The sequence below is a fragment of the Neodiprion lecontei genome, chromosome 6 (assembly GCF_021901455.1).
Source record: "Neodiprion lecontei isolate iyNeoLeco1 chromosome 6, iyNeoLeco1.1, whole genome shotgun sequence".
Classification (NCBI taxonomy): domain Eukaryota; kingdom Metazoa; phylum Arthropoda; class Insecta; order Hymenoptera; family Diprionidae; genus Neodiprion; species Neodiprion lecontei.
This window is the reverse complement of record NC_060265.1, coordinates 24,150,600-24,168,286: the sequence shown is the minus strand read 5'-3', so window position 1 is coordinate 24,168,286 and position 17,687 is coordinate 24,150,600. Positions and strand designations below refer to the sequence as shown.

Sequence of the window (17,687 nt, the reverse complement as noted above, 5' to 3'; positions counted from 1 at the left end):
ACACATATATTCAAACCAGACATAACCAACTTAATCTTCGTTTGTCCTTCATTCTTAAATTATTCAATTCAACTTCAAACCTACGGTTCGAATTTCCAGCATTTTACTTCTCCTTCCAATGGGGTGAATTATATTTAATAAAGACCCGACAAACTTTCTGACACTTTTCTCAGCCCTGCATATTATGCTTTGGCCTCTCTTCAAAAAGTTTACCCTAAGTATAAGCAGGGATGGGTAAGATTGCGCGTTTACGAAAAGTTTTTCCTCGGTACAGAAATTTAACTTGAAAATATATAATATAATTCGCGTTATTCTAGTGTTGTTCTCGGCGTCGTCGTCTCAGCATTTTCTATCCACTTTCTCTCTCTCTCTCACTCTCTCTTTCTCTCTCCGCTCTTTCCATGTCCCTCTCATTTTTTTCAGCTTGTTACACCGCTGTATCTGACATCACGCACAGCAAAACTAGCTTCGAATAGTCGCGGTGCGAAAATAATGAAAAAGAAAGAAAATAGTTCAAGACAAAAGACGCAAGGTGTGATGTGAAATAATGTAAGGCGAATCGCGAGTGGTTGCATAATGCAGTGGGGAAAAAATGTGATAAGAAAAAAATACGGCAAGAACTGCCATATAGCTACACGCGCGCCACACGCCGTATAAATAACACGGTACAGAGGAGAAAGGATATTTAATTGAATTTCTAATGAAATGGAATTGTCGCTCAAATCACAGATGTACCCAAATTACCACGCGTTACGTCCATTCTTGCATGGGATCCGCAACAACGTTGCTTTGCGTAACGGCAAACGCACGCTTACGTAAGTCGTTCAGAGTTACCGACACCCGGTAGCTATAATACGATTCAATTTTCACCCAGCAAATGCAAATTGTAATCGAATCTCATCGTCAACAATGTCGCAATTTTCTCTTCTTTCGCCATACATCGTCTGGCTAAAATTCGATCGTAACAATGCGAAATGGCAAACAAAGTAGGTAGGTATAAAATATGATTGAAGGAAAAAAGGGGGGAAAAATATTTAAAAAAAAAAAAAAACAACAAAATGCGCTCACCACTTTGTCGCCGAGATTTCTAACTCGACAGGGCAGATAAACGGTTTGTCCTTCCAACGCGCTGACGGCCGCAGCCGTGGGTTCAAACACTGGCAAATCATTATCACCATGTTCACCGACGTCTGATAAGCTTGTGAAATTTCTTCCTCTGAAGCTATCGGATGTCGTGCCTCGAGGATAAACGGGACCTAAAATAATAATAGCCAGTGTAAGTTCTCCGCTTTGTAATTAACAGACACATATATCGAATAAAATTTCATTTGTCCAAGGCATCATACTAATAAATCAATCAAACTCCTGAAAATTTCGAAGAATCGATGCAGAAACTTTTGGATTCAAAACCGAAAAATCCGCCTGAAAGCTCTTAGGCGGTAATGTCCTCTTCATTTTTGGTCAACCTGCGGTAGTTTCATCGGTGCTCGATCCCTTAACCCGAAAAGATAAAACCCGTATACACGCCGACTCGATGACGTTATACAAATGACAACTCCCCTCCGCATCGCTGTTGTTTTCCCCCATTTTCCATCGACCTGATTCCTCCCCCCTCATCGCGCGCCACTGTAGCAAAGTCCTGATAGCTCCAGATTAATTAGCAAAAAAAAAAAAAAAAAAAAAATGAAAAACGAGAAGAAAAAGAAATACAAACCGCAATGAGGGAAAGGGGAGTGGAATAAAAACTCTTCACCGTGGAATGAATAGGCAAGTGGAACGCAAAACGCGCGCGTTGTACAAACGACAATCTCGGTATTAACACAAAATTAAACCGGCGCCGCAACCGCCTCTCCGCAAATATACAGTCTGTATCACGCTTTTTGCCTCACACTTTACGCGCGATTGTCACTGCAAGCTGTAGCATCGATGCACACGCATACAACTCACAGTCTACAAATTCTACTAATTATGCTTTTAGATAATATAAACCACTTGCGGCTAAAGATCGCGTTACGAAGACCGTTGTTATTTCGAATTTTTATAAATAATTTTCCCTCCTGCTTCTCTTTTTTTTATTTTCCCTCGTTCTATTTTTCTTTTTTCCTTTTTCTCCTCCGCGTCTCCGGAAAAAAGGAACATGGCTCGTTATATTTCCAAAAGGTTTGCAAAGGAAGTAAAACTCGAAGCAATCTTGGAAAGGTGAAATGAAAACAAGGTCGACGAGAGAAGGGAGGAGGAGAAAGGTAAAAAGCAGGGAACGGGAATAAGGGAGTCAAAATTGGGATGAACTCTTTCTTTCATACCTATACATGTATATTGTCTATACAACTGTACGTCTAGCTAGTTGCGAGACGGATCGCACGCGGTTCAAAGTTTACACAACAGCATCAAAGACAGAGAAATATCTGTGAGAAAGATCTTGTAATCAAACCGAACCTGCAATCTTCGTACAACTTCGAGCCATCCTAAAATCAACGCGAAATAAAACATAATTTATTACAGATGCAGGTCCGTATTGCGAGGAGTCAGGGAGTCGACACTTTCGTGGCTTTTCGTTCGCGCTGCTTCGACGGTAAAAACCAACCGCAGTGTGAATGATGGGAAGAAAAAAAATTTAAAAAAAAAAACCAAGATCAGTTTTACGATACGGTGAAAAAGGCTACGTTTTATAGTCGCTCACGCTCTCGTCCCGTCACGATAGCTCCGGCAGCCGTTTGTCTCGCAGTAGGTTATTACGCGGTCATCCTTGTGTATCTCTACTCGGCCATTATAACGCCGGACGAAACCCGATTGTTTCGAGGCGCAGAGCGTGCTGCACTTTGCAGAGTTTTATTCCACCGCCATGCAGTCGTTTGTATTCAAAGTGCGAGTGGTGCAGAGGGATAAGGGAGACTACGCGGTGATCCCTTGGAGTTTGGAGTTAGAGTTTCGAGTACGCGCCTCGAGCACAGGACGCGAGATCCCGAAGGGTGGGAGATGTCAGGGGAGGAAACGATTTCCGCGTGTGCCAACCTGCATTGGTCCTTGTTCTTGCCAACTTTTCGGTCGGCTTACGAAATTCAATTGGGCGTGACGAAGATCGTTTTACGCGTACCTCACATCCCCTGTCCGGATTACTTGGTATGAAAACTGAGCCTATATGATTTATAACAGGGAAAAGATTTGCGAGTAAAAACGAAAGCTGCGGCGAAGATGTTTGTTGCGCGACGTACAAAAGAGGGGAAAACAAGAATCGGTATGAAAATTTTCGATACCATCGTGTGTCGCTGCATCCTGCAGCCATTCGATATCCTTGGTAAAATTTTCTACCTGTAACATATAATGATGTCCTGAAGGAGTAACGTCATCCGGAGCTATGAAGTTGCAAAGTTAAACAAGTTGAATGTGGACAACGGGGCGTTCAAACTGCAGCATAATATCGATAAAAATGTATTACACGTGCGGTTGAAATTCGAGCAGCGTTTTCCAGAGTAACTGTTTCGTTCTTGGATAATTCAAGAGGTACAATCGACACTGGGAGTAAATCGAGAGCTCCGCGTGATAAAAATAAGAAAAATATCACAGAATGAAGAAGAAGAAGAAGAAGAAGAAGAAGAAGAAGAAGAAGAAGAAGAAGAAGAAGAAGAAGAAGACGGCGACGAAAAACGAAAAGAGCAAAAAGAAATAAGTTAAGAAGAAAAGGCGACAAAACTCGAGGCGGAGGAATGGCAGAAAGAAAACAACAAACAGGCATCAAGCGCATGTAACTCGTAAGAATTTCCCCACGCTTTATACCCCATATTCCGGGTATTTTGTAGCGCCATCTTCCACATGTTCACGCCTTCAAGCACGCCACATATAAATATAGTACCTACACCTGCCCGTCGCGGGGGCCGCATGCCTTCGCATCCACACACCCCTGTACGTACGATGCCTCTGTCTATAACTTAGACGTGCATATACGACACTCGCGAGTATACCACACCCTTCAACGCATACGTGCTATCCGTAATCCAGAAGATGAGTATAAACATATATGTTACAAGGTGATCCCCCTCCGCACGAAAAAAATATTTATACACGATACATATTTCGCCCAGAGATAAAGTCTCCGCATCTAAGTTACGTATGAGAGGTGCCGGAAGAACAAGACAGAGAGGTGAAGAAACCAACAAAAGTGTTGGCTGGATATAGCCAAGTCAGCGACGCACCGAACAGGCAGTCTGGATCTTCCGGTCAGGGAGATTAAAAAACAACGTCGCCTGATCAAGCCCAGCCGCAAAATTGTGCACAATGGCCAAATTTTCGTAGTTACTGCAAGCGTGCCCATCGCAGGAAGATAGGTCATCAAAGAAATCTCTCTCTCTCTATCTCTCTCTCAAATCAAATCAAATCTCAACAGTCTATATACCTACATATAATTTACAGGTAAACTTTGATTCGTTCGTCCTTGATTCAGCGTAGCTAAAACTCTTCCTCCGTGCAATGACTTGCGATTATCCGCGGCGAGTTAAACTGACTTTCGACACGCGTTGCAGGTAAATTTAAGCCAAAAAAATTTTATTAAAATTTCTCAACGTTATTTCTTACAACGACGACGGGATATTGCGATACCTATAAACGATAAGATTCGTATTGCATTTGGTGAGAAAATTCCTCTGCCGTAGACAAATCAAATACCCTCGGCTGCACGATGATCAGGTGTTCTAAGGTGCTGATTAAGTTTGCCGGACGATGAACCAGCGCCGGTATCGCTGTATCGGCTCAGCGCTTGCTTTGATAAAGTACACACCACGCGTGCAAATTCAAGCAGCGTGTGCAGCCTCCCACCACTTTCAAAGTACTATTATCAGTCGCTATTGTACCGTGACGGCATCTCGCGTCAGTCAGTTTACGTTTCCGCACACCACGCATCCTCACCCACGCAGGCGGCAGACATTCCCCCAACCATCTCTCTCACTCTTCCTCTCTCGACAATTCTCACAAAGAGAGGTGTAAGCCTTGTTCCCTACCTTCCCGACGCGATGAACTACGTCCCGGTTCCTCATGCCGTAATGAAACTATAATAGTACCCATAGGTATGTGTAGGAATAAACGCGTGAACCGAAAGGGGAGGCTGCACGCGATGAGAAACGGAAGAGAGGAAGTGAACAGAGCAACGGGTGAAACAAAAGAGGAACGAATATATACCGTACACGTAGCGAAACGACCGACGGAACAGAAATGATAAGTTTCGGTGTAGTTGTGTACGTATAACGTGAATACGCATACATTGTACACATACGTATAATACGTAACACCGGTACACAATTTCGCCCAACTATTGTTTTTTTTCTATTTTTTTATGATTGTTTATTCTCGTTTTTATCTTCTTCATTCATTCGTTTTTGCAATTTTTGTTTTTTGCTCACTGCAAAATTTTCACCATCGCGGAAAAGTAATTCGCGGTGAGGAACTTTCCTCGTATAAATGTAGGAGGAATGGCAAAACGCCCCTGTAGAATAATACTGCAGAATACGTGTACTGTACGCTTCTTCTAAGTTCAGGTTTGTACAAAGACAGTCCGGGCTCTACGTCATATCCTGTGGAGACTGTGGCGGGGTGCCGGAGATTGTAAAATGCAAAGAGAGGGAAAGAGAGAGAGAGAGAGAGAGAGAGAGAGAGAGAGAGAGAGAGAGAGAGAGAGAGAGAGAGAGAGAGAGAGAGAGAGAGAGTCAGAGAGTGCCGCAACTGCACAGGGACAAATCTTCGTTACGACCGACGCACGTATACGACATACATAGATATCGTATTGCTTGTACACTTCTACACAGAAATATATACATGCCTAGGCGAGGCAAAACCGCGGCGGGCGGCGGCGAGGAAACGGGACAGAAAACATCTCGAAATAACGCAATAAGAGAAATACCATAGCTTCGACATGTGGCTCGTTCTCCCTGGCGCCAACGGTCCTTTTCCCATTCCTGCAGCTATACGTGTATAACCCGAAACTAATTTTACTGGGAACTACAAACAAACAATTCCCGCCCGCCATGCATCGACTGTTCCTCTACTACACGTACGCATCCATACGACGCTGTACGAACGACCAACCAGCACCACCTTAAACCACCGTCGTGCCTGCATCGCGTTATAATTTACTTTTCCGCTGAAATTCCCTGCGATTCGCATATTTTTTTAATTTTACGTTTCTCCTTTCTTTTTTTCTTTTTCTTCTCTTTTGTATTTTGTTTTTTGTTTTTTTCTCTTTGTGACGCTTCCTCCGCTTCCGTTTATTTTCTGCTCCTTATTTCCGCGCAGAGCTTTCATGTAAATACGTACATACCGCTAACAAGTGTGAAAGTTTCTTCGAAAGTTTACACAATTTTTCAAACGCTTGTGAGACGCCGCGTACCGGCAAAATATGTATATAAACTAGATAGCGAGTGCACACCCATCGTTAAAATACGATGTGGAATTGGCGGTGCAGGGAAAAGATTTTACACAATTTTTCTCCCGTTTCGTAATCTGCCGCCTGCAGAAATATTACTACTCTGCCTCCATACCGCGTTCACGAACGGCAAGCTGCTTTGTAATATGGTTTGAGAGTCGGCACCCGCGTCCAAAAACATTTAAAAAAAAAAGAAAAATGATAAACGAAAACTTTCACCATCCAAGATCAAAAATCTCTTTTCCTTAATTCCTTATTCGATATCTCGTTGCAAACGCGAAACACGTAGGTCGAAGCACGGATAAGAGCAAAGAAACTGCAGGGGCTTAAACGTTGGACACTAAATTCTACGGTCGAACGGAGATTCTGAAACGTATATTATACGCAGCTACTGCTCGTCCCGCGTCCCGTATTAACAGGGGAAACACATGCCACATGACATTATAACCTCGGTTAATGCTTCCTGAATCCATTGCCCGTGATTCTATAATTATTCACAATTTCTTTTCTTTTTTTCTCATTTTTTTTTCCCCACTGCAACGGCACTGCCAGCATCGCGTGGTATCACAGTTTTCATCGTGACCTGCAACCGTTGCAGGATGTCGACAAGGGAGCAGTTCCTGCCACTGATGCGAGATAATGCACTATAATACGACTTTACACTAGCTGCTGCATTTGTTTATTCTCTCAGAAGCTTTACGGGTTATTCACACATCGTATATACATGTAAAACAAGTATATTTTCCCTAACAAAAATGCAATGCTCTAACGCAAAAGTCGATTTAAAACCACTCCCGACTGAACATTGACTAAAACCGTTGAAAGATTTGTTTTTCCTGCTTCTTTTTATACAGATTGTATTTTTTCTTGAGTAATCAAAGTCATTTTTATTCTCCGAGTATTTTAACGGATTTGAATTTGAAAACTACGAGATTTATCGATGAAGATCGAAAATAAAGAAAAATAAAAACCAGCGAGTTCGAGAAAACGTTGACGTAGATATTACGAATTTTTGCACACGTTGTAACAACTCGGAAGCCGATAATACGGATAAATCCAACGCGTGCGGCAAAGGAGAAGCGTTTTTCGGTACGATTCGGTGAGAAGAAGAAGAAATAAAAAGTATGTTAGAATCTGCAGATCCATTACCTTGGCGATAGGGCGACGCGGCGACAGGCGCGCGAGCACCGCTTGTCGACATCCCGATAATCACAAAATTCCGAAAAACCAATTTCCCCGAGAACACGGACTTTTTACGCCGCCACATAGGTACATACCTATACATCTGTCAGGTGTACACATGCTTCGACACGTATGTACACACCTCGCGTGGCAGTTAGACTTTTAGAGTATACGGATATCACCGATATGTATAGTTGTACATATATGTATACATAGTTGCCTATATTTAGCCGTAACGTGACGGAAAAAGCATGGAAAATTTATTTCTGTCATAAGTTGAAATTGAAGACAGTGACTATACATCCAATTATAAATTATATAATATAAATATAATTGAATATAATATAAATTCAAAGATCGGCAATATATATTGCATAATATGGATATATATTCCCGATCCGAAAGCTTCAAGATTCTAATTATTAGTTCTTATATTACAGCTGTTATTCTTAGTGATTGAAGGTACCGAAAAAAAAAATCAGCGATCATCTTATCAGAAACTTGAATCCCGGATAAAATCGTAAATATCCTGAAATCATGGCAAGTCTCCAATTGGGTAAGTAAGGTGAAAAAAAAAAAACTAATAAAATAAGGAGGACAGTTTTGGACGATGAATAATACTCGGGGTAACGATTAGCGGGGCTCCAAAGGGTCGCAGGTTGAATAGCTCGTGCGATTCGCTGGTGTGAGAGTGTCGCAGCTTATACCTAATTGTAAGCCCGCCCCGGCATAGGTATAAACGTATCGAACAGATGTCCGTTAAACACGTCTTGAACCAGTGAAGGTGCCTAACTTAAAATACCATCAGGGGGTCTGTTTAAATTAGACGTGTTGTGATCGGTTTAAATTAGACGGCCGCGCCGCGCGTGCCGTTTCTACCTACATGCAAGTGTTACGTATACCGACTCTGAGAGCTCGGAGGATCGGAAGATCCGGATTCCCTTGGATCGTGAAGGGGTGAAAAAAAAGAAAACGGGCGGCGTGAATGGGCCAAGACGGCGGTGCTGATTGGAAGAAGTGGTAGAAAGAGGAAAAGGAAGAGGAAGAGGAAGAAAAAAAATAAAGAGAAACGGGGGTGAAAGAAGCGGGAAATCAAAAGCGAAGAGAGCTAAAGTCGGACAACCCGCGCACCTAAATCAAAGAGAACTGCGGTAAGAGCAGCGAGGCGATCGGCTATATCGGTAACAAACCTTGCCCCCCTTCGCCTTCCCCTCCCACCAACAGCATCCGCGTATTCCTCTATTCATAGACAAACTGTTTACATAGCAATCCTCGAATCGTTTCCGCACTGATTGAAATATGGTCTTGAAAGTTTCTGTTTTTTATACTTTTTTCTCCTTTCATTTCCTCCTACCCTTTTCATTCTATCCTTATACTCCTTCTCGCCAGGGCAACGCCGTAAATGACCGTAAATACACCACTTACACGTATACGCGTTGAGAATGTTTCTAAAAACGGAACCGCTGCATTGCGCTGCAGTTGGAGTCGTGGTTCTTGGCTTCGTTTTATTCTTCCTTTTACGATTTCTTTTTTTTTTTACTTTTTGTCCATTTTCTTTGTCTACCTATTCGTCACATCTTCCTCACGCGCTAATGAGATATTGCATTGTATGTCACGTGCGCCACAAAATTGAATAAATAAACTTCTCGTTACAGGTTAAAGAATTTGCATTCCAGACGAAAAGTTTCATATAGATTTCTTTTTCGTTTTTCACCTTCAACAATCTCCATTTTATACCCCACCCTTAAAATTTTATCGGCAAAAAATGTTTTCAAGCAACTTCCCGCTGAAAAAAGAAGGAAGAAATGTTCACTGCAAAAGCTACAGACAGTCGTGTATTCAAACAAAAACAAATTAATCGAGGAGTTTGCAAACGATTGCGATGCTAACAGGTGTTGAAAAAGGACGACGAGGCGCATCGTCGACATTTTGCATAATGTCCATCACGCGTTTATCCTCCGGGCGAAAGTCGTAACTTGAAAATTATTTCTAACATCCCTTTAACAAGAAAGCTCCTATAAACGATATTGAAAGTATAGGTATACGTACGCGCACCAAGAGGAGTTATAGTGTTTGACTTTACCGTATCAAAGATTAAGTTTTCAATCTCTGCGTCGAATCTAAAGAGGGTAAAGAGAGCCTTGCAGAGTTAAGCTTTCGGTAAGAGAAATTTGCCTATAGAATTTAATACCGAGCTAATTTTACGATGTTGGAAGAGCAAAAACGAGCAACTATTCCACGGCTATTGTACGATACTTTTCATTCGATACATACACCCAATTTCATCACCAATTTATACGGTAGGCAGTTTACCGAACGTTGATGTCAGCGACATTTCAGCCTCTAATTCGAGGCAATGCGTATAATAACTGCGAATAGAGAGAGCGGATAGAACACGCGGAGAACGGTTTGAATCGTTTGAAACAGAGAGAACGCAGCGTCGGGTATAACGGCTGTCTAATTAGTTAATCATAAAGTATATCGTTGGGAGAAATGCGCCACTTTGGTTGATCCACGACAACGAAGCTTTGCCCGAGCGCAAATTTCCCCCATAATATACGATTAATAGGGAATCGCCCTGCTGGCGGAAAGCTTAACGTATAATCGTACCTGACGGCTTTTACCTCAGCGTATATTATAACGTATTCAACACGAACCGAGAGACGACACGAGCTTCCAATGAATATTACAGGGAGATAGTTACACGTGTCGAAACGCGCCGCAACCCTTCGACTTCAAAATGAAAGTCAAGTCTCAAGCTTGCGGATCTTGGTCCTTGGATTTGCAATATATTACATTTTCACACCTCCACGCACGATGAGACGAGAGAACGCGGCAGTTTTTTTTTTTTATCGGATCACAAATGCACGACGAGTAGTCGTTATTAGGTTAATTTGCCAACCTCCACAATTGCGAACCAGTGATTGGTGTAAAATCGCGCGAACAAATTACTGGAGTAAAGCCTGCAGAATTTGCGCCGTTGCGAAATTTGGGCCGCGGTGTAATTATCGTAGTACAACTAGCGATTGACACGCCTCTCATCTCCTCGTCGAGCGTTGAAATATCCATCGATAAAATAAAACCCGTATTGTTCTCACCGAAGATCTGTACTTCACCGATAACTCGAGTAGGGAAATATTCGCCAGGCAGCATGAGCCAGCAGGTATACGGTTCTCGAAAATTGTTTGAATCTGGTACATTATGCATAACCGAACAATGAAAGTACGGTAATTTTGTCGAGAAACGGGTAGATTTAAATGAGACTTCCTGAAAAGCGTTCGTCTCGCGGCAAGAGAGTCACATCCACACGAGTGGCCGCCAAGCGCCGGCAGTTACTCATGCTTAGGACAATTTAGCTTAATTAATTAACCGTGCGTTGTGACGTCGCGGTAATTTATGCTCATAGAATGATTCACTGCACCGCAAACCCTGCAGCCACCAGCTCCAGTTCACGGAGACTCTTCGCTCCTCCACTTCCTCCTTCTCCGGCCAGGCTTTACCTTCCACAATCAACCCCGTGACAAACTTTCACCATCGTCCTTGCACCGCGCGTTGATTCCTCGACTGTTATGTTAATTGTAGAACGAAAAATCAACTCACCAAGCACCGATCAGATCCAACTTTAATTTTAAATCTACCCGATTCATTCTTAAAAAATGGCACCTTATCGTTTAAATATCATTGCCAATAACTTGCGAATGTTGAGATAAGGTGTAATTTGAAAATAAATTGTTGAACATCTGAACTTAAGAAAAACCCTCTTCTTTGAACCAATTTCGGAAAACCTCTGGCGGGAGAGGAGCAAAAATAAGGTAAAATAAATTACGAATAAGAGGGCGATAAACGGTGTACGTAAGACGTGTCTGGATTTGGCAGGGGTATCGTTTGATAAGAAACCTGGGGTCTGATTATATACGTTTGCACCGTTTTACGTGTCTGACGACGAGAAGGTCTAGTCGTCGAGAAATAGCGGGTGCACAGGCGTAAACGAAAGAGATCGCCTCTGATCGGATCTGTGTAACAGTTTGAAAAAAAATTTTGTTGGAGCAGGAAAAACGCCTGTAATAATTAATCGGTGACGGATAATAAAAGTCAGAATATTTTCCTTCCGAGTTTTTGAGAGATAAATAGATAGATAGATAGACAGAGACAGGCATAAAGACCAACGAAACCGTTTCACCGCGAGTAAATAAAATTTCACGACAATTGCGAGTGTGCGCGGTAAAAATGTGAAATAAAAATTACCACCCCTCCATAGCGTAGCGTGTTTTTCCGCAATAAAAAGCATCGCTCGTCCCCGTCGATGCAATTACTACCCACACTCTAATTACCTGCTGCACACAGTTTACACCGTCGGTGCACTTGCATCGTGGGGAGCTGCTGCCAGAGGCCACGATATACGTTCATAACCGAGCCGCCTACAAAGAACCAACAAACACGTACCAAGCCGCGAGCTTGCGGCAGTCCGGTCAAATCAGAGCCGTCATGCGTGCAACGAATGTGTGCAACAATATACGCGCAATCTGTATTATACAGGGCGATTCGAAAACATACGGAGAAAACAGTTCAAAGGTGGATTTGTGGGCCTGAAAAAGTCGCGCCCCATTTTCTACTTCAAATATTACGACGCGTACATGCATACATATAACACGGAGTTTCAATGAGCAGGAAAGGTGGAAGGATATTTTATCATCCCCGTCGATTCAAAACTGCTGCAAGTTTTCTTGGCGGACATGATGGAAATACGTTAATCCAGGTGAATGTCCACGATCTTTACACGAGATAATATAAATTTTATAGACAAATGCATATTATAGAATTGAATTTGAATGACAAAATTGAGAATTTTGCACATGGTCGCGTGAAATTTCATACTTGATTAGCAGTTTTTCCCTGCTGTAGGAATGAAAACATTTTAATTGGTAGAAATTCGATACACGTCATCGATACACTGGACGATAAAATTGTGGAGGCTGGCGAATTGAAATTCAATACCTACCGTTGATTTGAATTTCAAGAAAAACAAATAATAATGAAATTGTAAAGTAGAGCTAAAGTACCGATTTTTCATTTCGTTGTCCGATCGTTTTGTAAATGGTTTAAAAAATATGGTAAATTCGTTTGATTTTGCCTCACGATGGCTTACGTTGGTGGGAAAAACTACTTTTCAGGAATTCGGTGGAAATTTTTTCTTGATAATATTAAACTTACTCAACATCAGTGTAATCTTCAAGAATTAAATACTTATAAATACTAGGGTGATTTAAAATAAAAAGTCAACATTTACACAGGCTCTATTTTATAATTTTAGTACTTTCTTCCATTAGTATTTTTAGGAAAGTTCTCGTACGACATACGAATACGTAAATTTAATAAATCCTCAACGTGCAAATAAATATCTCATATAGATGATTAATTTCCGACTCACCAACCGCCTTAGAAAGAAATTTTTCAAAATTTCGACTTACAAGGTATACGACAAACGACGCATATTCACGCTCGGAAATAAATTCGTCTCACTCGAACCTACGGTATAATATACCTGCGTAAAAATACCCACTGCAGAGCATCCAGGTATTATGTGTTACGGCAAACAACAGTAACAATATCGGAAGGAAAACCGCCCTGTGAACACAAACGCATAACTACAAAAACGCGGGTAAAACGTTAGTTTACGGGAAAATGTTACACCCGGTATACACGCGGAGTGCGTGCTTTATTTGCGAGCACGAAACCAAAACCAACCTAAGGAAGGTAAACCAGAGCACCGTGAGTAAGGTGGATAAGCTCGCATTGGGTGCAGGAGGAGGTATAAAGCATATAACACCGCTGCTTCGCCTCGAGGCTGCGTTATCGCTTCGTTACTTACATGGTTAACAATCAAACCATAAATCAACGGAACGGGGAAGGAAAAGACCAACTGAAATGCAATGCGGATTCCACAGGACGGACACTGGGATGCTACAAAACAATAATGATTTGCGATTATCCACCATTGCACTCCCTGTAAAGTTTGTTGAGGTTAAAAGAAAGTTTCTGTCAAAAGATGAGCGTTACGTGAAAAATCGCGCTCAATTGATTTTTCACTCATATACATATTTTCAAATTTACCAAGTATCGTGAATTCAACTTCGTTTTTTTTATTGCTTACATCAATCGTAACATCAAGTTACGTCACAAAGAAGACCCAAACTTGTAATATTAAGTCTCCACTTGATGTTTGTGAACTGAATCTAACTACTTTTTCGTTATTAATTGAATCTTATAAAATATACTTATAATTGAAAGTAAACTTTAAGATTCCCGAATGATATATCCCCGCGTTATGGATCGTGATCTTTGGGTCGAATATGTATGTCAGGAAAGAAATAATAATTGAAGTGCTACAACGTGTTTCTTCGCAAATTCAAAAAAAAAAAAAATGGGAAAAATCAAATGAGCGCGATCTTCTTCGAACGCTCATCTTCGTACAGAATCTTTCTTTTCACCTCTGCAAACTTTTTATGGAGTTCCACGGTGGAAAATCGTAGATTATTTTTTTCTGAAACACTCTAATGATGGACACCTTCGCTTCTTCCCATCGGTTGCAAAATAGAATTGAATCAGAATTCTTGAAGTACGAAAGATTGAAATTGAACGATGGTGAAACCGTATCTGGTTTTGTCGCGATGCGTTTATGGCGTTGTTCCTACATTCCCTGTATATAATTGTAACGCTGTAAGCGCACCTCTCGAGAGAATTTAACTAGCGAAATACTCTACAAGCAGCAGCTTTGCACCGTTTGCTTTATTCGTGAGAGTCAACGAGCTTTAGAGCGAAGCTGCAGCAATGCGAGGCAAAATTTCACACACACAAAACAGTTTACAACTCGGCATATCTGTTTGATGAAACGTTGGGCGAAACGAGACGTGTTGATTAGATTACAAGTCCTGTGGGCAAGAAACCGAGAACGAGATAGAGACGGTGAGAGAATTTAAACCAGCCGATGAATAAAAGGCAAAGCTTCTTCCAAACTTTTCGCAAATACGATTAATTTGCGATATTGCTTTGTTTTATCGTTTGCAATTTTATCACCTCATTGTCAGAGTGATCCGGCATATCAAACAGATTCCGTTGTTGAAATTTTTCAATTAGTTCAGGAGCAGTCTTAACGTGGTTCATTTTTTACTAACTTTAATAATCGAAGAGTCAATTCGAATTTTTCAAAGTTACGAACGCTGCAGATGATTTTCAGCTTATATTTATTTCAAGACGACCAACGATGCTCGAAATACGCTTAAAACTTGAGGAAATAATTCGAACAAAGGGATAAAAGTGGAAAGGAAGTATAAACAAGGAAAAAAACAACACAAACAAAAAAAAAAAAAAAAGTGAATAACAAGAAAATTTTGCCCAGAGCGTTCAAACCGCAAGACTTTCTGTTACTAATCAAGTTTGAACGAGTGCGTAGCTTCTGTCGGTGGTTAAACAAATTTCCAAGAAGTTCGAACGTTTCAAATAATTTCCAAAGTGCTTTTCAAACTTTGTACGAGAATTCCGTAAAAGTTTAATTCTTGATTAATTATGACTCTTGCCGCAAAGAATTTTAGGACTATAGAATTATTCAGGGGTCAGGGTCGAAAACGTTGTTAGAATCAGAGCACAAAAGCTCTGGCGATAGTTGAGTACAAGTTTTTCCACAACATCGAAGTTGGTATAAACTCTAACAGAACGAAACATGAGAAAAAAATTTCTATCTTACAACCTGAGGTATACTCTGAAGAAACGCAGTTTATAAAATATGAGTTTGGTAAGTTTTACTCCGTTATTACGGTTAACCGATTTCCAGAAAATCCTGAAGTTGCGAAACAACAGTATTCCCTAAAAACCCATGGCCACAATTTTAACCACACATGATCGTTTCATGGGGAAAAAACGTTTTTAGTTCTCTCTCTTCGCATTTATGCATTTATGCACTTTTTCAACAGTTAGTTAAATAATAAATATTAAAAAGCACACAGTATACACCAGGGAAAAATATCCATTTTCCCAATCATAAAAACACAACCGAAAAATTCTCTCCTTTATTAATTGAACGCTCTACAAAAAAGCTCTGATGCATAAATATCGTAAATGAAAGCGTTCATATGTTAATTAACGTTCAAAGTTTAATCATCATTCTGACAAGTACAGCTACGAAATAACAACCGTATCGTAAAATATATCACGATGTTCGTCAACGATATTGTTGATGAAATATATGAGGACTTTATCATGTTGTTGGCGAACATTGTGATATATTTTACGATACAGTTGTTTATTTCGTAGCTATACTTGCCAGAATGATGATTAAACTTTGAACGCTAATTAACGTACGAACGCTTTCATTTACGAATATTATGGATCGGATCTTTTTTGCAGAGCATTCAATTCTCTACAAAAATTTCTACTTTCCATTATTTTCAGTACATTCGTCAACGACTTACATAATTTCAAAGAGCAAAAAAAGTCTTTCCCATCTTATCTCCACAAGATACTTGTAGAGTCGCTATAAAGAGCTCATATTTTTGGGAAACATTTTTTATCAGTTTCAAAGAGTTCAAGCCCCTTGAAACACAAAAATTAAAGAACAACTCTATCAAAGCCCACCCTAACGTGACACAGCTCTGAAGTATCGGGTTATACGAGTTAAATCGTTGGTTTCAATGAAAATAAATAAATAAAAAAAGCCAGATATCCGCGCGTGCATCACCGATTGGAAAAACGTGGCCGGTCGAGTCACGTGCAGATTCACTGATTGGCCGGGCAGCTTGGATTGGTTCTCCCAGATAGATAAATAGTTAGCGATTTCCGCCGCTCGTGAACACCGTTGCGCCTCCTAATTCGCGTTGTAACAACAAGCCTTACACACATACCAGTCTTACGCGGTCGCAGTTCCTGCACTCACCGGAAAGGACGAAATTTGGCAAGAATATTGCCGCAGCGATGGCGAGTAGCGGGTGGAACACGCAACTCCGTCGTCGTCGACCCCGTCCCGGTCCTCCGTGTTCTTCACCCCGATGGCATCGAGCCAACGGCTCGCTTCCGAATCTCCGTATCATCGTGTATCGCACCGCATACTTATTCCCAATCCGCACTCCACGGCACTGAAACCCGCACTAGGCGACACGCGACTCATCGAACCCTGACAGCTCACGGCTTGCCGTCCTTCCGCCCCGGCCAAACAGCCCGATCCTGCCGGATGAGTCACTCGGCCCGAATCAAGTCTCACGGGTATCTGAAATTCAAATTGCGGTATGTAGCAAAGTTACGAATTATTAGAAACTCGGAGTAGAGGGTGCCGATTAGTTTTAGGAAAATACATTTTTTTCCTCGAGGTCTGATAGGCAAATTATCGACATTTTTTACCAAATAATTCCGTGACATTTTCAGGTTTATCAGTTCTAGTAAGTTACTGAAAGCCAAATCGTTCAGCTTTTCAACCGCTGTATTCGGTTCAATTTCAGTTCGAATTGAAATAAAACGTAATGTGAAAAAAAAGGCAGTTTAAGCAAATTTTCTTTTCTCTACGTAAAAACGTAAACTTGTCACCTAAAAAACTCAATTCTTATTCCCATGACAGAGAACTGATATTTTCACAACGGTGTGATAAATTCATGAACGAAAGTGCTTCAACTTCGACTCAAGTAGATATGTGTTTCTTATTTTTTCGAATAATGGCTTGACGCGCTTGCCCATGTGAGCCTGTTCGATGTATAAAAATTTTGAAAATCGTGTACAGCAAGGTGAAGAATTAGTGGAACAAAAAAATTGGCTAAATTGGGTAATTTCGTTGTTTCGTGCATTTTTCTTTTTTTTTTATTCGTATTCAAAATATGATTTTACCAACGATAACTAATTTACCTTGAAACGCAACGGTTAAAGAGTATCCTGTGATATGTCTTAAAGTTATTTGCGACGTCATACACGGAGTGTGTCATGTACACAGGAGGCGTACAGGGTAAGGGTTAACAAAGTGAGTAAATCTGGTTGCCTCCAGAGGAGCAGCCTTGTGTCCATATTTACAACGATTTGGGCTTACCGAGGGTACCGCTGAATATAATATAGATGCGATTTA

At 41.0% G+C, this 17,687-nt stretch overlaps 1 protein-coding gene across 15 annotated transcripts in view; it reads right to left on the bottom strand.

Annotated features, from left to right (window-relative positions):
- Positions 1-17,687, bottom strand: part of LOC107221613 — a 200,643-nt gene that overhangs the window by 133,066 nt on the left and 49,890 nt on the right. For all 15 annotated transcript variants that reach the window (XM_046743620.1, XM_046743628.1, XM_046743621.1 and 12 more), the window contains 2 exons: positions 16,518-16,847; positions 1,069-1,256 (listed from right to left, as the gene is read on the bottom strand). In XM_046743620.1, the coding sequence (XP_046599576.1) occupies positions 1,069-1,256; positions 16,518-16,671 (342 nt within the window). In that variant the 5' untranslated portion in view covers positions 16,672-16,847. The remainder of the gene's footprint in view (positions 1-1,068; positions 1,257-16,517; positions 16,848-17,687) is intronic.